This window comes from Pseudoliparis swirei, chromosome 17 (assembly GCF_029220125.1).
Source record: "Pseudoliparis swirei isolate HS2019 ecotype Mariana Trench chromosome 17, NWPU_hadal_v1, whole genome shotgun sequence".
Classification (NCBI taxonomy): domain Eukaryota; kingdom Metazoa; phylum Chordata; class Actinopteri; order Perciformes; family Liparidae; genus Pseudoliparis; species Pseudoliparis swirei.
This window is the reverse complement of record NC_079404.1, coordinates 22,502,254-22,524,102: the sequence shown is the minus strand read 5'-3', so window position 1 is coordinate 22,524,102 and position 21,849 is coordinate 22,502,254. Positions and strand designations below refer to the sequence as shown.

General features: G+C 44.1%; 1 protein-coding gene across 1 annotated transcript in view; it reads right to left on the bottom strand.

Moving 5' to 3' along the window:
- Nucleotides 1-343: 343 nt before the first annotated feature.
- LOC130207267 (pro-neuregulin-3, membrane-bound isoform) overlaps nucleotides 344-21,849 on the bottom strand; it is a 354,489-nt gene continuing 332,983 nt past the window's right edge. Inside the window, exons 6-10 of the mRNA XM_056435790.1 lie at nucleotides 20,971-21,073; nucleotides 17,588-17,714; nucleotides 10,213-10,322; nucleotides 7,245-7,409; nucleotides 344-2,611 (exon numbers count right to left, since the gene is read on the bottom strand). Of these exons, the coding sequence (XP_056291765.1) occupies nucleotides 2,068-2,611; nucleotides 7,245-7,409; nucleotides 10,213-10,322; nucleotides 17,588-17,714; nucleotides 20,971-21,073 (1,049 nt within the window). The 3' untranslated portion in view covers nucleotides 344-2,067. The remainder of the gene's footprint in view (nucleotides 2,612-7,244; nucleotides 7,410-10,212; nucleotides 10,323-17,587; nucleotides 17,715-20,970; nucleotides 21,074-21,849) is intronic.

Genomic DNA, 21,849 nt, shown 5'->3' with positions numbered 1-21,849 from the left:
TTACCTTCTGACGTGTCACGTGACACGTTCCCCCACCAAGCTTACCTTCTGACGTGTTACGTGACACGTTCCTCCACCACGCTTACTTTCTGACGTGTCACGTTCCTCAATCAGAGGATCATTGCTTCTTATTGTTCACGCTTTGCTATTTCAATAAAAGTTAGCCTGTTTTTCTAATTCGCACCTCTTTTTACTCCAATTATTTTTAAATGCTTACATTTTCGTTGCACTTGAGCGGGTACCAGAACATCGACGTTGATAAAAAAAAACAAATTCCGTGTCTGTTTTTTTTTACTCCCACTGGAGGAGACCCTTTTTTTAATAGAACCAACATAAAGCAATACAATTGGTAGGATTCCTTAGAAGCAAGGCCACCTCCTCTCCCTTTCCCTTTTTGAGGATTTTCATTAAAAAATGACATCTGGAATAGAGACCGCTGGAAAAAAACGTGGGAAAAAACCGAGAGTTGAATAAAAACCAAGAGATGCTGCTTACTAATAACGTTTAAAAATCCGTCTCAAAAGACTCGTGACATCAATCGACATAAAGTTGTATCTGGTTGGAGATGTTTGGGTTTCGGAAAATGTGGGGTATCAATGTATTTTCATAAATGGATGAAATGGATTTTGAAATCAAACCGTGTTTAAAAATCATTATTTAATCCTTAATTTCTGTATTCCAGGCAGCGTGGTGAAAAGAGGAAACTACCAGCTAGTTGGATGGTGGAACTTTGTGAATGCTGTGCGTGTGTGTGTGAGAAAAAGGCCAACGGAGAAATACGGTATCTCACTGTAAACCAGACTGGTGTAATCCAGCATGCACATTTCGGTAAGGGTGCTTTTTAAGGTGTCAAAATGTCATCTGAGCAATCAACCAACCAGGACCAGGGTTATTTTTGAAAAAAATCTTTACCAGAGTTGCAACCACTGTTTTACTTTTTGTCACCAGAAACATTTGGCTGTACGTTCATACAGAGATTTCAAAAGCTTCCCATTCATAGGATACAACATAGAGACATTTATTTTGTTTCAATCCCCCCGAATCACCGCGTGGTCCTCCCTCCCGTCGGCCCTGTAGGAAAGCAGCATTGTTCATTAATAACCCAAAAGATGGAGGAACAAAAAAAAGGCAGATTAGCTCCTGCGTTGCATTTTAGTCCTTCCTTTGGTCCGTTCATCCAACCGAAAGTAACGCTCGGGTGAGTGTGTGAGTGTGTGTGTGTGTGTTTGTGCATACGTGTTTGAAAAAAATATAATCTGTAACAAAAAGAAAAAATAGTGTGGATTGGTTTAAATCAGTGGAGTCAGCATCCATCTTTGAACAAATCTCACCAACTGCAGAAGAAGTTGTTTTCTGCTTCTCCATTTCTGCACACACACACACACACACACACAGAGGAGTTTTTTTGTCGTAAATCCTTAGAGTGTTGTTGGTACTGTACTAATTCTTGGCTGGGTGGACAGGTTTTGATAAAGGCCGGAGATGGGGGGGGGGGGGGGTGGAGGAGGGGGCGGAGTCTCCTCTGTGCACCGCCCACGGACTCCGGCTCGCGGCGGGACGTTAACGACGTTTCGTTAACGACGTTTCGTTAACGACGTTTCGTTGGTTCGTGAAACAATTGAGCCAGAACCCCAAAAAAATTTGACCGAGTTTTTAAATACCCCCAACCCAAAAAAACGGGAGAAGAGAAAAAAAGAAGAAAAAAAAGTCTTTACATCATTCCTGTGTTTCTTCAACGTCGTACTTGGTCACTTTTTGAAATTCCATATATTTATATCCATATATATATATATTCATATATTCTTTTTACAATTTTTAAAAACACCATGGAGTTTTGACAGACTATTTGGTTTCTTTTTGCCTAAGTAGGAGTGTTTTCTCTTGTAAATAAATGCATGTAAATATCTTTTTTTCTTTTTTTCTAAATCTTCTTCCTGTCAGTCGGTCCATCATCGGCACGTTTTTACAATTTCCATGATGTTATTATTTTTTTAAATTGTATTTAATTTTTTGTCTCAAAGATGCAGGAACGCCTGTCAAACGCCGTGTGTCCTAAAGCGCGTCCTCTCATTGGCTGCTGAGGCCCAGGTCTCTGTGTGATAGGCTGGGGCTGAGCAACTGAGTCTGCGTGGGTCCGGTGCGGCTCAGCGCCCCGGCGCTCCCTCCGTTAAGGTTCAAGAAGCAAACAGTTTCTCTGGCTTCCGCCGGCGGCGCCGTCGATCCGCCGGCGGACGAGCAGAAAGAAGAAGAGGAGGCGAACGGCGCCGCGGCGGCGTGCCCCGCCTTCTCTCTCCTCGCTCCCTCGCAGCAGGCGGCCGGCGTTCCGCACGCCTCGGTCTGCATGCAGGACGCCTCGTTGCCGTGGTGACACTGGACGGAGGGGATGATGGGGATGGAGCAGGAGCGAAACGGCGGAGGAGCAGGAGGAAGAGGAGGCGGCGACCGGCTGCGGCGGCGGACGGGACGGCGCAGGCTGCGGCCGTCGGGATTCGGATCGCCGCGCTCGGCGGACGAGCCGGGACACGGCGACGGGGTCTCCGTGGAAACGGGAGTTTGCATATGTAGGAAGGCGTCTCGTCTGGGGTCGTCGCGTCGGCCCTCCACATGGCAACTGAAGAAGAAGAGGAGGAAGAAGAGGAAGAAGCAAAGGTTACTGAAGGGAGAAACACTTCTTCACCTCCCCCAGAGAAGTCGTCGAGCTTTTCAAACCCCGACGGAAACACAGGCGGACGTCTCTTCACCGGGGATGCCGGGAGGGAAGGCGATGAGCCGCGACATCTTTCTTTCATCTCTCTTTATATCGGAGTCTGCACGGGAAAGAAAAATAGAACGAAAGAAAAAAAGAAAAATCCCCCAAACCTCTCCTCCCAGATATAGAGAGGGCGGTAACGGCGATTCCACTCTTATGTTATTGATTTAATGGCTTAAATGTTTTAAAAGTTCACGGCGTTCGCTGTGGTCGAGGACACGAGGTGGTTACGTCTATTGTTAAGTTGTTTATTTTTCATCTTCTTTTTCCTTCTTGTCTCCAGTTTTCGGTCAAGAGCGTTGGCTTTTGTTTGAGAAAAAAATCGCTCAGAAATCGCATGACTTCACTGAAGCAAATCTTTTTTCTCGATAACAAGTTTTTAAATCTCGGCCTCGAGTCGCTCCTCTGATCCCTCGCTCTTTCTTTTCTCTCAAAGTCTTCCCGTCTCTCAGATATTCACTTGTTGCTTCAGGTTGTTTCTCAAAGATCAACCAGCCCCTCTCGTTGTGCGCTGTCAGCCTCGTTTGTCTCGTTGTTTGTTCGCCGTCTTCACGCATTAAACCGCGTTTTATATCCGGCTCGTTAAAGACGACCGTTACACGCCAGCGCTACGGTAACCGGAGTCCTCTCTCTTGGGAAAAATTGGGAAATATCGCAGAATTTTAATGTTTAGCTGCAGAAAACGACTTACAGAGGCTACAGCTCTTTTATTTGAGTGGGCGACTATGGGTCAGTGGGTAGCGGGTCCGTCTTTCAATCAGGGGGTTGGAGGTTCAATCCCCGCCCTAGTCGATGTGTCCTTGAGCAAGACATTTAACCCTGAGTTGCTCCCTGTAGCTGCGTCTACGGTGTATGAATGTAACAGTATTGTAAGTCGCTTTGGATAAAAACATCAGCTAAATTACCTGTTATGTAATCAGTGTTTTCAGTTCAGTCGGACTTTGGATTGAATCATTCTGGATGCAAATATGACAGTTGAAAGGCAAAATATGACGTCTGTGACAGAAGACTCTCTTGTGGTCTCCAGCCAGTTTGACCCAGTTTGTGTGGGTGTGAAAAGGTCGGACTGATAGTCACGAAAAATAAACCGCATTTTACCGTATTAAAATACTGCAAATAGTCAACGATATATATATATATATATATATAAAACTGTGTGCGGTATCTCCATCAGCCATTTTGGAGACAGCTTCATCTTGAAATAGAAGTGACAACACAGGACATTCTGTCTTCCTGTCCCCATCTTATGTTTTTCATCCCGTTTGCTGATTTAAGGAACGCTCATGTCGTTTCACACCTGATCGTCACTCGTTCACCTGGTTCTCACGCCCATCTCACCTGCAGCCCATCCCTCCCTGAGTGTGTCAGGATGTAGGTCCCCTCCCTTGTCCTCTGCCAGATTTTCTTATGTCTTCGTGCAAAGTTCTCCAGCGTTATTAGTTTAAGGTCCGTGACCTTTCTGGTCTGACCTCTGATTCTCCGGTTGCCCAAAAGCGCCTCTATGATGAGGCTCATCTTGTTAATAAGCTCACTGCGTACACCTGGTGGCTTGTTATCTTCCCCCGAGACGCAATCTCCTTTTTCCTTCTTTCTAAGTCTGGCCCCGCCCCCCCGTGTCGAGATCCAGCGGCGCGTCATTATCTTTTAATGCCAAGTCCAAAATGTAACATGGGAGTCCCTCTCCCTTGTAATACCACACATACACACACACACACTCGGCGCTCTCCATCAAGGCATGCTAATACAGTGGTGGGGGAGGAGACGGCTGCTTTTTCAAAACTCCAAAAGAAAAAATCCCATCGTCCTTTTTTTAAATTTTTTTTATCGCTGTGTATTTTTCTCTCTCCGAGAAGTAAAAAGAAAGAAAGCCTGACCGAAAAATGAGAAGGGGGGGGGGGGGATCCCGAGAGCGATAACAGAGGATGATGCTCGTGTGCTAATTCCCAAGATAACATTCACGGACAAATCTCTTCTTCTGATGTGTTGAAACACAATCAGATTGCAAAAAAAAAAAAAAAAATCTAGGAAAGCGCAGTTCAAATATAGAACCTGGAGCGACGAGGGGGAGCAGCTGGAGGGGGAATTACGGAGAGATTGTGTGCGAGAGAGGTGAGATAAGTGACTGGGCTTTTTATCTTTTGTTAGAGGGGTTTGCCACATGCACAAGTGTTAACAGTCATTTCCCGTTAATCCGTTCCCCGGCGGATCATTTACTTAACATGTATTTATATTTCGCATTTGTTTGCTGCTGAAAGTCAAAATCTTCATGAAATGTGATGCGGTATTGTAAAACTGGGAATGGTTCCATAGAAGCTGTCACTTTCTAACTGAAGGTTGCTTATTATAATGGGGGGGGAAAAACAGCATTTTACCGAATCAAATACTGCAAATAGTGGACAATGTATATAAAACTGTGTGCGGTATCTCCATCAGCCATTTTGGAGACAGCTTTATCTTAAAATAGAACTAACAACACAGGACATTCTGTCTTCCTGTCAGCCATTTTGTTGAGATAACGCAAAGGTGTGGACTAGAACTTTCTTTTAAAGCCTTTTTTCCGACTGTCGTTTGCTATCTGCACACTCCTCTATCACATCTTTTTTATTTCACTATATTTTGTGAACGCTTTCCATCCGTTTCAGACCGGTTGTTTCTCCATTTCTGCCTCTGGTCTCCAACGCGTTCGTCTCCATGGCAACTCAAGACAGCCACACCATGGGAGAGGGGAGTCCGTCCGTCCATCTGCTGTGTGACTCGTCCGATTTTCATGCAGCATCTGTGCGTCAGTTTTTTAAAAATTATGTTATTTTTTTGGAGAGTTTTCATTCATTCTGTGCAGAGGTGACGGAGTCAAAGCGGAGCAGCGTCTGGGCGCCGAAAGACACTCGTAGTCATCGGGAGACCAGCGGGCCAATCAGAGGACACTTGAGTGACATTTGACACCTGACCAGCGGATCAGCCAACCAAAAGCATTACATAAAGGATCCGCTACGCAGGTCTACGATACGGACGGACATCATTGTTTTTGTTTCATTCTATATTTACTTGCTTGGTAACCTTTTCCCTTCCATGGCGGCCAACTGGAGTCTAGATGGTATCAAACCGGGGTTCACGCAATCCTACGACGCCTTATGCTACGTACACACCAGAAGCGACATTTTGCCGAAAACGCGTCGCCTTAGGACAACGCTTGACCTATGCACAGCCCAGAGGACGCTTGTGCCAACCAGAACATATTACACGCCCAACCAGAAGGCATTTAGACCGACCGTAGGACCCTTGGCCGACCAGAACCCAGATTAAACCAAGGACATCATAGTGGGGCGACTGGATCAGCGGTTAGCAGGTCCGTCCGTCAATCAGGGCGGTTGACGGTTCAATCCCCGCCTTGTCGACGTGTCCTTGAGCAAGACGCCTAACCCTGAGTTGCTCCCTGTAGCGGTGTCTACGGTGTGTGAAAGTCGCTTTGGATAAAAGTGTCAGATCAATGACATGTTGTAAAATGTAATGACATCGAGGCAGACGTGAAATACCTCAAATAAGTAATAATTACACGAGGAAATGTTGGAAATGACATACAATTTATACGCCTTTCCGAGATTTGGGTTGCGTGGATGGACTTTGAATGAGCAGAGACCACGGGGTCAACACTCGTTTTCAGGAAATGCACACTTAAGATTAAAACTGAATAAAACCGAGGTGATTGCAAGCGATGTTAGAGTTAGACATGGCTGGGGTGAAAGCCTCTCTCTCTCTCTCTCTCTCTATTACTATGCATGTAGGTCATGAGGGGCTTTAATCCTGAGCCGGGATCTGAACGCCCCGACGTGTGGCTCGTCAGTCCAGGTGGGCAAAGCACTGACTCATGAAACCACCAAAGGAAATGTGTCAGAGGGCAGCGCCTTTCACACGAGATGCATTTCCCGCTAATCGTTTCTGCATTTCCTCTCGCCGCCGCCATACTGGACACATGCACAATGCATCTGAACGCCGCCATTTAATTGTCCACCTGCTGAGACATCACGTAAACAGTCCTTTGAACTCGTGCCATCGTTTTTTCTTCTTCCACTTTTGAAATGACTCAGCAAACGGAGGATACAGAGAAGAAGCAAAGTGGAGATATAAAGAAGTCTGAAAATACTTTAAGCTCAACTCTTTATATGCCAGAGCGTCGTGGCCTGACGCTTCACACTAGGACGCTCTGCTTCTCTTCGAAAATAAACCTCCGTGTTCACGGGAAACTGGCGCCAGTGCGTCCATAGGGGGCGCACTTTAGGCCGACTAGGAAAATCACTGAGAAACCAACAGCAAACGTAACTGTGGTCAAATTCCATTAAGTAAAAGGAATTCCTTTGGAATGGGTCAATCACACCGTCAGCCACTTCCCCATCCGGCCTCCCGCCTCCTCCTCTCCAATGAGCCAATGATGAGCATTGAAAAAGAGGAGACCATTGAAGTGCTCAAAAAAGGGGTCTAATTGTTAAAATCTCCTCACCCTCTTTGTGCTTCAGCGTCCCGCTCGGACGAGTCCACTTCTTGAAGGTGTTGGTAGGCGTGGCCTGAATACTTAGATCCTCCAATCGAATTCAGCTTTCCCCTGGGTATGGGCGGGGTCCTGCGTGGAGCTGACCAATGGGCTTCCCGGGTTCTCTGATCCGGGCTGTGAAAAGAAAGAATTCAATAAATGTTCAGAGGTTATTGTTCAACACAGTATCTGAGTTTTTTTCAAATCTGACGCACATGGCATAGATTGATTATTACCGCTTATATATTTGTGTATTAACTCATAAACTCAGGATTTTAATAGTTTTTCGTTCGTCTGTCTTGGATTGGGTCCAACATTTTGGATCTCTGATGAGCATTTAAAACAAGTATCACCCCGGCTAGTCTGTATCAACACATTCCCACTGTTACAAATGGAATTATATGGAAACTAACCAACAGATAATTTGATTAAAATAAACCCACAATCTGTAAAAGGGACACTGATGTGAAAATGCGAGTATAATAATAATAATACATTCTATTTGGAGGCGCCTTTCAAGTCACCCAAGGTGACCTTACAATAAAATCAAACAGGATACAGGATAAAAGTATGAAAGATAAAAACACCATTAAAACAGAAGTTCAACATAAAAACAAGTGAAGTGTACAGGATCCAGTTATAGAGAGAATGCCAGTTTGAACAGGTGAGTTTTGAGTTGAGACTTGAATGATGTGATGGAGTCTGATTGTCTTATGTGTGGGGGGAGGGAGTTCCAGAGCCTGGGTGCTGAGCAACTGAAGGCTCGGGCACCCATGGTGCTGAGGCGTGACGTGGGGATGGTTAACAGTCCAGAAGAGGATGAGCGGAGGGTGCGGGAGGGAGTGTATTCCTGAAGGAGGTCGTAGAGGTAAGTGGGGGCCAGATGATGGAGAGCTTTGTAGGTGAGGAGAAGGTTTTTGAAGTCGATGCGGTATTGTACAGGGAGCCAGTGAAGTTGGATGAGTACAGGAGTGATGTGGTCCGATGATTTGGTACAGGTGATGATCCGGGCGGCCGAGTTCTGAATGATTTGCAGTCTGTTGATGAGTTTGGTGGGGAGTCCGGTGAGGAGGGCATTGCAGTAGTCGATGCGGGATGTGACAAATGAGTGGACCAGGATTTCGGTGCTGGACTGGGTCAGTGATGGGCGGAGTCTGGAGATGTTGCGGAGGTGGAAGAATGCAGTCCGGGTGATGTTTTGAATATGGGGTGCAAATGAAAGGGTGCTGTCCAGAATGACGCCGAGGCTCTTGACTTGGGGGGAGAAGGGTACAGGGAATCCGTCGATGATGATGGGTGGAGCTGTGGTGTGTTTGGATTTGGTGATGATGGATTTGGAGCCGATGAGCAGGGCCTCAGTTTTATTGCCGTTTAGTTTTAGGAAGTTCCTGCTCATCCAGCTCCGGATGTCTTCAAGGCAGGTGATGAGGGAGGTAGGAGGGATGGCCGCAGAGTATAGAACCAGAGTTACCAAAAAAGTCATTGGGATGAGGTTATTAAAATGACCTCTGGTTAGTGACACATCTTTTAAGAAAAAAGGCTGATTTGTGTCTCTTCACAGTGTTATCCGCATGTCCTCTTTGGTTTTTAGAAAAAATCTCTCAAAAGAGATTTTGGAGCCAGAAACTGTGGCGAGTACGTTTGGACTTGATTTACCTGAAGTGGTAAATATCCTCTCCAGGCCCTCAATCATATTTAAGGAGAGATTTACCTTTTTATAAATGGATTACTTATCCATAACAACTGGCAGCCCTGCTCATAGTCAGGTCCTCTTAATAGTGTTTGCAGAATTTTTTGTATTAAGGCATTTAAACCAGAATTAGCCTTTCTGGCTATTTTGGACTGCGGTATCATGACCTCATGCCACCCGGACAATGGTGTCCAAGCCTTAAACCGATATGATTGCAAAAAAAAAAAAACTGTGCTCGCCCACTAAGAAAGTCATTTTCTGGTCAAGAGGCCCAGACCGCCAGCCGAGTAATCTGGTTATCAACTCGGCCCTTAAACTAGAGAGCGGGAAACGGAAAAAGAAAAGAAGCGAGAAAAGTCCTGCAGGAGTTTAGCAAAAAAAATAATAGAGAAGTGGAGTTTGTGTTTTTTCTAGTTTTGTTTGGGGGGGAGAACCAAAATAATCTCCTCTCAACAAAAAGTTGATTAAACGCCAGCTGCTCAGCGGTTCGAGGTCGAACCCCCCACCGGTGTGGCCGAGCGGCTCTCGGGTGTGGAGAGAGAAGTCGAGGAAAGCATCACGTGTGCATCCCCCCGACGCGCTGGACGATATTTAAAAAAGTTTCATGTTGATTCCCAAATCCGTTTTTTCGCTCTATTTCTCACACATAAAACCCACAGGTTATAAAAGACACACGAAAAAACGACTACCGATGGCTTTGGAAACGCTCGCGGCTTTTTGGCTCGGCTCTGAGAATATTCTTATCGCAACAGAAAATTCAGCCTCTGCGAGGATGTGAATTCCAACTCGGTGAAAAGTGTGTGTGTGTCTGTGTGTGTGTGTGTTGCTTGCTGATGAACAGGCCGGCAGCGCTCTGACACACCGCTGAGGAGGAGCAGTTTGAGAAGAAAGCTTACTGGGATTCACATGCCCGGGCTGGCACGTAAACGCCTTCCGCATGGCGCTTTTCGTTTTTATCTCCGTTCCGTCTCCTCGTTCTTCACGGGTGTTTATAGATATGCTTATTAAAACGTTTAGAGCTTTAATTAGAACGACTAGCGTTCTACCGTGAATCGGCAATTAACTTTGCCTGAACTGCAACGTGGATAATTGAATTTTCTCTCTCCACTGCGTCTACGGGAAAGGACACCGAAGTCGGCGTTATTGGTATTATTAGTATTTCCTGCAGTGAAGGAGGGGGGGGGGGACGCTTTCATGTCCAGTGTGACGTACGCGATCGCGTCTGTGCAATTAAAACTTCAGTCCTACCTCTGATGTTTGGCTGCCGAGCCGCCGGTGGAGATGTTGCAGTGTGCGAAGCTGGAGCCATAAGCGTTGCCCTGGCGGGACTGGGAGGACTGGGAGGAGCCTTTGCAGTACTGCAGGAAATAAACAAGAAGAGTAAAGTTTAGTTGCAGTTCACATGTTTCTGAGGAACACTTTGGACAAATTATATTTAAGATGTCTTCCCCCCCCCCCCCATCATGCTGTTCTAAGGGTTCCCAATCAGGATCAGGGGGTGCCGGCTGCCTTGATTCTGGGAGACCGGAGTATAAACGGTGTCCGGCTACATCTATTTCTGACATTTTTTTCTCCAGCTTCCTCTACATTGTTCTTACTTTTCCAGGGATTGAGGTAAACTAAAAAATAGTTTGCAGCATTAAGGCATAACATCTTGAAGCCATGGTGGCAACGTCGGACGTGAATGAGTCTCAAACGGGCACCGTTTTGTTTTATTACGTTAGCTACCTGGCAAAGATTGATGCGCTGGGGATATATTTATGTTACAGACTTCCAGGTCTCTCAAAATTATTAAAGAGAGGAGAAATCTGTTCATAGAACATATGTAGACTGAACATAAGGCCAAAACCTCTTCAATGCATTTGAAATAGACTTTACGGTAACAGCCTTTTATTGCAACGTAAACTTTCCCATCATTTGCATAACGGCGCATCACTCTTCCCGGACTGAAATCATCAAATAAAAAGGCAGAAATGCCAAGTAATTAATCATTGATGAGTCCTTTTCAAAGCCCGGATTCATCACAGTGGGAACGTCGATCTGTAAATCGATGCAATCAAGTCCTCAGTGCTTTGAAGAGTGAAAGATCCGGATTAAACGGAGAACAGAGATATGTACGGAGATAATGAATTGAGCATTTCTTTTACATTACACAAGTGCCTCCTTCTCGCAACAACCAATTGGCTCATAAAATCGTATTTTTGTCTGTTCACATTTTTCTGTAACTCTCAAACGATTCATTGGCGAGTCTTGGCGTAGGGAATGAGTCACTTCGGTGATTTCTGCCAAGATTAAATCTTCACTTTGTATAGAAAGGTATTCTTTCTATAATAGTGCGGTATATTCTTTTCTTTTATTGCTTTGCATCCACAATGATTCTTCCCATGTCCCCTCTCGAGACAAATATGCAATGAAACCAAACCGACTCACTCCCGGTACACGGAAAAAAAGATCCGTCGAACACCGAGAATGTCTTTTAGGTTTATAAAACTTTATAAACGCCTCAAAGATGTACGGAGACTGGTTTGATTTCTCATCTGCCACACAACAACCGTATATCTGTGGTTTGCGTCTACCTGGCAGAACGCCGTTCTCTCCTCGCCGTTATTTTGGCATCGTCGGGGACAGAATCTTCCGTGACATCAAGTATTTTTTTCCTATTATTTATGCTTTTAGGAGCATTTTCTGAGTTTGATGTCTGACGATAACAAGGTCGTCACTGACGTGGCTCCCTCTCGGGGCCCCTCCCTCTCAGGGCCCCTCCCTCAGGATGCCAGCCCCGTTAGCTAGTGGCGCTCTCGGTTTTTGTGACCATTTAGATGTTTGAAGGCCGACTAGCACTTAGAAAACCACGACACACACTTTATCTCCGCTTTAGCAGACATGTTAGCGATGGGAAGGCCGCTTCGTGTTCAAACGCTACTTCATCCAGACTTCAGGTGGAATCTGGCAACGCTGACTTAGAAATTCGACTGACAGACTTTGGCTGCATTGATATTTTAGGGCTGTGGCAGTTTTTCAAATTATAAAGATTGACAAAATATCTTTGTGGAATGATTCAGATAGTTGCTGATGGAAGGTTTGAGACATCCTTCTGCCGTTGCTGACTGGCTCTGACTATTAGGAAACATCAGAAGTCTGAATATGTTATTATTTATTGGGTATCTGGCTCAGATTAGCATTGGGTGGACGTATAATGCTACATAATGCTATTATGACGCCGTGGTTCGAGCTGCTAATGGAATACAAAGAAGCCTCCAGCAAACAGTTGCTCTTTTCTTTGCATGTGATAAAACAGAATTTATTAAATTGTCTTTACATAATGCGTGCGACATAAGAAAGCGGCTTTAATTATTCAAACAGGGAAGGATCGGTTTGTTCGCATGTTCATTTATTCATGTTTAAGAAGAAATGGCAGCCCCCATTTTTTCTTAACTGACGTTAGCTGACTTAACAATGCTTTGTTTTACAGTTAAAAGTATTGTGTTTATCTTATTCTTAATAAAACCCTAAAAGATGGGAACAGTGACTCCAATCTGTTGATGCAAACACTGCGTGGCTCAGCGTCCCTCTACTCGCGGTTTAAAAATAGATCCGAGGCTTTACTGCTCAAGGAACACGTGGAAACCGCGTGCATGTGCCATACAGCAATACTGACTGTTTATAGAGGTCATCAATATAAATGGAAGGTTTTTTTTCACATCACTGCAGGCAAAGAAACTCTGCTCTCTAGCGCCAATAAACACACACACACACACACACACACACACTCACTCACAATGGTGCAAAAGTCATTAGTTTGACAGCGACTTCAAGTTGTATCTGGACATTTGTGGTGCAAAGGGGAGCGCGTAATGACATTTATTAATGTATATATGTCTGTGTGCCGTAATGGATGTTTTAATCTGAGACAGAGACTCGCATCCACCATATGCCTCTGGCTCCGAGTTTTTTTTCTTCCTTCTAAACTCTTGACAGACCATCCGGAAGGAACTAGGAGATGATTTTCATGATTTGTGGAGAGATGCTGCCATCAATAATAGCGTTACAGCATTATAAACACACACACAAGTCTCATATTAGCAGAGCAGGCTCAGGATGGTCTTTTTCATGATGGAGAATGAGCAGTTTCAATTATGCGGTGATGACGGACGCACTCTGTGGGATACGTGACGGGGGGGTAGAACTTGATTGAGGGAGAAGGATGGAGCTGCTCCTCAGCTCACTGCTTAATCAAATACTTCCAACAAAGAGGGCCCTGTGGTGCTAATCAGAAGAGCTCATTTTGTCCAACAGGCCACTCACTGATCGTCGTGCTGTCTTGGTCATGATGGCATTGTTGTTGTACTTGCACTTGAGTGCAACAGAAATATACACAAACAAATTAATGTATACAATTACAAAAACAAATCTAGATTTACTGGTGGCAGAGTGCATTAAAGGGTTGCTATGTATGACATCATCATTCATGGTGTGCGTGTTGCTCTGTTCTTAGAAATGTGGGTAATTGATGGCCTGCAGACAGAAATCTATGTAACAGTTTAGCTCCACACCTTCCTTTTTTTATTAGTTGTTTTCATCCTGTCTCACTAACTATCATGTCGTTCCAGATCCTGCTTCCCATCTCGTCAGTCCAACTCCCTTCACCTGCCTCTGGTCACTCCCTCGTTAGTCCCTCATTACCTTCACCTGGTCTTCATGCCCATCTCACCTGTTGCCCATTCCCTCGTTAGTCCCTGTCTACTCAGGTTCCCTCACTTCCACTTGTCCTCTGCCAGATTGTCTTGTGTTTTCATGTCAAGTTCTCCAGCGTTATTAGTTTATATTCCTGACCTGCCTGTTCTGACCTCTGATTCTCTGCCCCGCCCCTTTCTACACTTGTTTGTTTCTTGCACTGATCTCCCGGTTTTGACCCAGCCTGTTTTCAACTAAAGACATTCATCTTTGTTTCTCCTGTCTGAGTCGTGCTTTTGTTTCCACTCTGATAGCACCGTGACATTAAAAAAAGGATGGTGTGGAGCTAAACTGTTACAATCTATGTGACTGAGCGCATCGGCGCAACATTAACCCTTGTGTTGCCTTCGGGTCATTTTGACCCGATTCATTAAAATGACAATAAAAATGTAAAATAATTTACATGCAAGTTCCCAAAGGCTTAAAAGCGACATGTATACATTAAGAGAGCAGTTGTTTTTCTTGTTATACATTCTGTAGAGTCAAGTTAACAATAATCAGTATAACATGAGTCAGCGCTAATAGAGCAATTCGCTAAATATGAGCTAACGGAATACTTTTGTCATTAGCTGTGTTGTTCCTTCCACTTACGCAGATGTGGCTGTTTTAAACGCGTATGATACAAACAGGTCTCACATAAGAGTGATGCAACTTATGCAAGTCCTTATCAAGTTTAATAACAATGCCATTTCTTGCTTTTTGCAATGTAGCATACCCGAAAATATGCTACGCTAGGATCAGGGGACGTAATATGAAAAGTGAGAGGGGTGGACAGGTTAAAGAAAGAAGAGACTTTTTTAACCAAGTGTGAAAATGCCATGCCATTAACACGCCTTCCCATGAGATCAGTTTGCCGACACGTGACACTTATAAACCCCTTAAGAGACCAAACTCACACGCTTAACGTTATCACGTTAGCTAGGAGTGCTATTGCGATTTGCTATTCGGTCCTGGCCGGCTAGTGATTTCTCCAGAAAGTGTGAAATAGATATCGCAAAGCTTGAAGCAAAGTGATGCAGTGCAGTGACCCATTGAAAAGGTTGAACGGAGCCCCGGAGCTGAAAAAAGAACACCGGGTCTGATCCTTCATAATGACAACAGAAGAAGAGAATATCAAATTGATATTTTGCGGTTGAGTGTCAATAAATGAAGGTAGAATAATATTGAGTAGGAAAAACATTGATGGGATTGGTTACACGTGAAACAGACCTGGTTTTGCCAAAATAAAATACATGAATCTATTGCATGTACTTGATTTATTTTTAAATTACTGGGACATTTATGTTGAAACTGAAACGTAATATGATTGAACTTCTAATGGCCGCCGCAGCACTTTCTCAGATCCTAATCCATGTGGAAGGTTGGATTGCTGCCATTCCCTTGATCTTCGCGGAGGTCCGAGGAGCCGGTTCACTCGTCCATGGCGGGGCGCTCGGCTTGAGGCTGATACGAGGCGACACACCTGGCGCACCGTCCTCACGAACAGATTACAGATTACTTTCGAGCTTCGGTTAGCTACGTCTTTATCTTGAACCCTTTGTGAACTGAAACTCTGCATCCCCGGGCGAGAACGCCCTTGTGTCTCAAAGCCTAAGCCTTCTGGATGAAAGTCGACAGGCCCCGTGCAACCCGGCTCCGCTCGACAATTTATCTTCCTTGACCTGTTGATTCGAGTGAAACATTCAATTCTTCTTCTAAAAGCCTTTTTTTTCTCTCCTTCACCAAAACAACCTTTACCATAACAAAATTACTGAAAATATTTTGGATTCCCTCTATATTTTGGGAAATATGCCTAACGTAAGAAAAATAAAATCGATACCACTCTATTTGAATTTCTTGGTAAGTTTATATCAACTTCCTCATGTTTTAAATCCTCATGGTGCTTCTGATTTTTGCAAAACTGCAATAAAAATATTGGATTTCGTAAAAAAAAAAATCATGTTTTAGGCTAAAATGACTTTCTACAGTTTTTCACAAGACTCAAACCACCGGTCTCCTGGGTGAAAGTCCTGTGTTTGATCCATTCATGCACATAAACCTCGTCTCTGTGCTGATTTGTGCAGACTATGATGAGACTTATCTAAGATATGTTAAAGACAAATGAGTGGGTAACCGGTAAATATAAGGCCAGCTATCTTAGCATAGCATAGCCTTTCTCAAAGCATTCAACTATTGCTTTAAGGTCTGGTGAAGCGGAAGCACCAACACAACTACGTCAAAGTCTGGATAAAATAAGATTGCCTTTCCGCCAATCTTTAATTACAATTGAATGTCTTTAATTTTAAGATGTTTTGTCAAATAATCGAGATTTTTTTTAGAAGTTTTTCTTTTCGTACTGATGGGACCAACGAGGCCAAATCATGCATTTCAGACCAAGGAATAACTTGTCAGCTGTATCATGAACTGCCAGCATGAATTTTAAATTGCTCCACTTTATGCCAACTGTGCCTTGAATACAGGATGCAAATGCGTTTCTCCCACACAGGGATGTATCCACGTAGTGTATGTTAATGTGTTTATGATGCATTGAGAGTCCCCGGTGTGTGTGTGTGTGTGCAGTACATGGGCTTTGCTTCATTGTAAATGAAAATCATGCCCTTGGAGGAAACATCCCATTCATCCAATGAAGCGTCATGTCAAACCTGTGTGCGTTACCTAAGTAAACTCACTGTATATGATGAACATAGCATCAACACAAATGCACACGCAACCCTCCGAAGGTTATGGAAGATGTGGATTTGAATGACACAAAAAATTAGTGTAATTTATTTATTTTTTAAAAGCCTGGCCGCTATACTCTCAAACGCACAGCGGAGAGATCGCCGCGGTGACAAAGAGCGCCGGGAAGATGATGAATGACTTTTTTGGCCGGCGCCGCGGCTCCCAAACCACTGAGCGATTGCTCAATCAGAGACCTGTGAGCCTGATATGCGACCCATTTCATAAGCATCTTAAGACTACAGGGGGGGTGATGAACTCCATGATGGATCATCGTGCTCTGTACGCCTGATTTGGGTTAATTTTGAATTTCCGCTGCCAATCCAAGCCACAAAACCCTCTAAACCTGAGGCATCTAATGGTATTAGATGTCTTACAAAGGTTGCTTTAGAGGTTGTTTTTCTTCTTGGTGTTTCTGTATCGATGCTGCTAGAAACTACTGAAGATGCTCTTTATAATGACACGCATCAAGTCCCACTCACTTCAATGTAATCCACGCTAGGGCTCGATCACACCAGACCCGACTCTCAAAAACGCGTCGCTAGCAAAACCCTTGATTTCCTACGGCCTTTCGGACGTGCCTTTTAAATGCGCGTTTTTCTAGCGGTTTTCTTAGGCGCGCTTAAAAGTTAAAATATTCTCAACTTTAAGCGCGAGGAGTGGAGGCGCACCGCTCATCAATGATCAAGCAAGAGGCCCAAGGCGGCCAATCGGATCAAGCAGGAGGCCCAAGGCAGCCAATCGGATCAATCAGGAGGCGGGCTTTCCTTCCTGTTTTTCCGACAAGACGCTCATATTAGCGGTATTTAATTACGAAGAGCTTGAATTCTAAATCGAAACACGATTCCAACTGACTCCTGCTCGGTCGGAAGTGCAACTGAAAGCGCTCGTCATCGAGACACAGTTCGCGGAATAGATGGTGGTATTTGCCGTACTCTTTCCTTTAAAAAAAAATAAGTAGCGTGAACCCAAAATCTACGGTTGGTTGCGCACGCAGGGCCGCGTCTGGTGTAATCACACCCTTAGGCTGTTAAAATGTGATCACCCGGACTTGCACACATTTATACATTCTCCATGTGTATCTATTTCCATGCATGGGAGTCCTTTGCTATCGGGCAGCAACTATTCAAAAGAAAGTCAAGATGGGGGGGCAAAAAGCCCCAGTGGTCACCTCGTGCATTTGCAGGTTGGTGTTGGGGAGCCTCATCTTGGCGTCCAGGGCGTTGTGTGAATTAGCAGTGTAGTTTTTCAAACTGCGACTCTCCTTCAGGTGGGCCTGGAGCTTCTCTCTGCGCCTCCTAAAGAGAAACGGGAAAAAATTAAAAGATGGTGTTAAAGTGGAATTTATTTTCAGAGAGGTTTGACCAACTTCTGTGAATCTCGTGTAGGTCTGCTGGTTTTCATCCCCAACCAATAAGGCCCATGAAGTGTTGTTTGCAGTGCAACTGGCTTTTTCACATGAGGATAGAACATTCCTAAGTGTCATAGTTTTGTTCTGGAATCAGAAATCCCATCAAATCCCACCGGCAACTAATATATAGTTGTGTGTGTGCAACACTCCTCGTCCACAGATAATTTGCGTAGCCGGCCAATCAGGACGTGCGAAACCAAATGCGCGTTTAGCTTACTGCATATAACAAACACCGGAGCCTTTATCCTTTTTTATATTCAGCAACTGCGATTTGGAGTTACCGCTTGAAGTACTTTAAACATAACAGCTTACACTAAAAAAACAAGCATAAAGGTTAAATTACAGAATAAAGCTTTTCACTTTGTTTTTGATGTTCCACTCGATCAAACGTATGGGGCCCACTAGTCCTGCTTCGCTTTCTGAATATCCAGACTATCCGGTGTCATTGTAGTAAAAGGACACCGCAGTAACTCTGCAGAATATTGTTCATCCTCCACCGGCATACTTTTAAAAAAATGAGTCAGAGGCCAAGGAGAATTGCCTTCTCCCGGTCTCGTGCCCTCGGGGACCGTAGAGGAGGAAAGAGTGAGCTATTGACCAAACAGAAGAGCTTTCTATCTCTATAGCTCTCCTCCTTTTCTCCCAAAGGTGTTCACAAAATCCAGTTTATATATTGACTCCATATAATACATCCTACAAGATGTTTTAAGGCTACGCTCTTCAGACGTCTGATGTGTTGATACGAGTGGTTGAGAACACCGAAGTCATTGAATGAGAGACGTCTTAGTCTGACCCTAATCTTGCATCGAGGCAGACGTTACTCAAGAGGGAGGAAGATGTCTCTCATCTTAAAGACAACTCTTATTGATTGTGTTTCTTTACAATGCTCTTATATTATTTTGACACTGCGTGTGCACGTACCCCTTTTAACACGCGTTTGAACATGACGTGTTGCAGTGTTAACAAACAGCCTTAACCGTGATCTCCACAGCCTTCACCCAATCTGGCTGTTTATTTGAATCACACATTTTAGTGAGTAGCGAGCACAACTTTTATGTATAACTTATGTAGCTCTCTACTCGTCACACATTACTAGTTCATTTTCATATATATATATATATATATATTAAAACAATTCAAACCGAGTTACCATTCCTTACCCCAAATTAATTTTCTGTAAACATAGTATTATCTCAAAACCACTATGTGACCAGCAGTTATTGCATAAACCAGAGTATAAAAATGTTTTTGCCGTTGGATGTAAATTTGGACTTAGCTGATTCCTTAAATACTGAGGTTCTCGTCAGAAACGCCAAGAAATTGCGTTAACTGAGTTAATAATAATAATGCATTTTTCATTAAAAAAGAATCTCAGAGTGCTAATTTAGTGGCGTAGGTAAGGAACCAGTGTGCACGCTACTCATTATAAGTACACACAAGGAATCCAATGTAGGGATCTTTGCCACCTTCTTTACATTACATTTCATTTAGCTGATGTTATATCCAAAGCGACTGACAATCGTGTTGCATTCGTACACACAGCTACAGGGAGTAATTCAGGATTATGTGTTTTGCTCAAGGACACATCAACAAGGGCGGGGATTGAACCGCCAACCCCCTGATTGAAAGGACAGATCTGCTAACCACTGACCCACAGTCGCCCACCTTCTCTTCCCACTCTTTCCTTGTCTTTCTCTTCAGTCCTCACAGATTATTTTGCGCCTAAGTGGCAACCGTAGGGTTTAAAGTCTCTTTACAGAAGTCATGCCGTTAGCCGGAGGCTAATCCCGCCCCGGCAATTTAAGCCGCCGCACCGATCCTCTCTCTTGGCGGAGGAAAGAAACAAAAGTGCGAAATATTCCCTCATCTCCGCCACCCTGGAGTCAATAATCAAACGTTAAAAAAATTACCGTACAGCACCCCCAGTCAGTGGCACGGTAAACAATGGTAGCTAACGGACAACTCCACACGTGAACGTTACAAGATGGCCGTGTGAGTTGGACCGTCTTTCGGAGTTTCGCTGGCCGGGTCAAATCTTTTGTATTTTTACCTTTTATTTCATTCATACCTTATGACTTTTAAATTCAGATTTTTTTGGAGGTGGAATGCTGGCCAGGCCTTAGACAGTGCTGTCTGGCTCACTGTGAGACAACCTCTGAGGATAATCCACATTCAGGTCACTCAGATGTGCTTGAACACTTCCTCCCAATCTGTATGCATCTTCTCCTTTGAACCGAGCTAGTTCCCTGACTCAATTACGGCTTCATCGTAGGCGCCTGTCCATCATGCCTTTATCCCATTTTCTTGTTGTCAGGCTGCTCACTCACTTCATTATATTACGGACGGGAAGCCTATAGAATTACAGTCCCCCCCCCCCCCGGTTCTCACACCCTGAATGACAGAATGTTTTGTACCGGATGTTTGATCCATCCTGTTGAGAAAATATCTATGCAAAGTTCATGCAGCCATTCATATGCCAATTACTGTGCACACACAGGGCATGCACTGCAGAAAAATATGCTGAGAGAGGACAGAAAGAGAGCAGGAGCCACATGAGATGACCTTTGGGTTATAATGGGATATGAATATGTGTGTGCGCATAATGAGATTTACAAATTGTTGCAAATACCCCAGTCTGGGATTTCGTTCAGGATGTTTGATGCCTCGAGCATGTTCCATCGTCCTGCATTGAATTAACAAAATGTCTCCTTGGGCATTTTTTTGTCTGCCCCGCACCCAACTGGGGTTATTACCAATCACTCCAACGTTATTCTTACTTTCGGACGTATGGGCAGATTTCGCCATGAATCTTGTCATCGAAGTTTAAAAGTTAAATAAAATCATTGGAGGGACTTCCAGTTGGAATGGAATTAAAGGACAACTGGGGGTTGGAATGAAATGACATGTCACTGCAGCTTATTTACCTGCCAAATTATTCATGAGAAAAATCCCATACGTATTATTTGTGCATGTGCATGACCGATAATGCAAAAATCACAGGCCAACTGCTGCACTTAGTTTCTATAAAAACAATGTTGTGAAGAATAATACAAGCTTTACTGACACATTTATAACAATATACATCTATAAACAATGAAAAGTAGAGCAGATCTGTGTGTATGTCGGTGTGTGTTTATCCTCACTTGTTGCGGCAGTAGAGGGCTATGCACAGGGTCCCCAGGAGGCCGATCGCCATAGCGATGGATGTGATTGACAGCACCTGTCTCTTGTAGACCTCTTTGCTCTCTGTGGGGACACAAAACAAGACGGAGGCGTTTCAAATTAATGTTGGAACAACAGACAGTAAACACACGATAAAGTCATAGATCACGTTCATATCTGTCACCGTGTGTGTGTCTGTGTGTGTGTGAGAAAGAGAAGAGGAAGAAAAATCTGTGTACAACTATGAAGACACTTTGAGGACACTGAGGACACTTTGAAGACACTATGAGGACACTATGAAGATACTATGAGGACACTATGAGGACACTTTGAAGACACTATGAGGACACTTTGAAGACACTATGAGGACACTTTGAAGACACTATGAAGACACGATGAAGATACTATGAGGACACTATGAGGACACTTTGAAGACACTATGAGGACACTATGTAGATACTATGAGGACACTTTGAAGACACTATAAGGACACTTTGAAGATACTATGAGGACACTTTGAATACACTATGAGGACACTTTGAAGACACTATGAGGACACTATGAGGACACTTTGAAGACACTATAAGGACACTTTGAAGACACTATGAGGACACTTTGAAGACACTATGAAGATACTATGAGGACACTGAGGACACTTTGAAGACACTATGGACACTTTGAAGATACTATGAGGACACTTTGAAGACACTATGAGGACACTTTGAAGACACTATGAGGACACTTTGAAGACATTTTAAAGATACTATGAGGACACTTGGCCACTATGAGGAAACTTTGAATACTCGATGACGACACTTTGACGACACTGAGGAGACTATGAGGATACTATGAAGAGACTA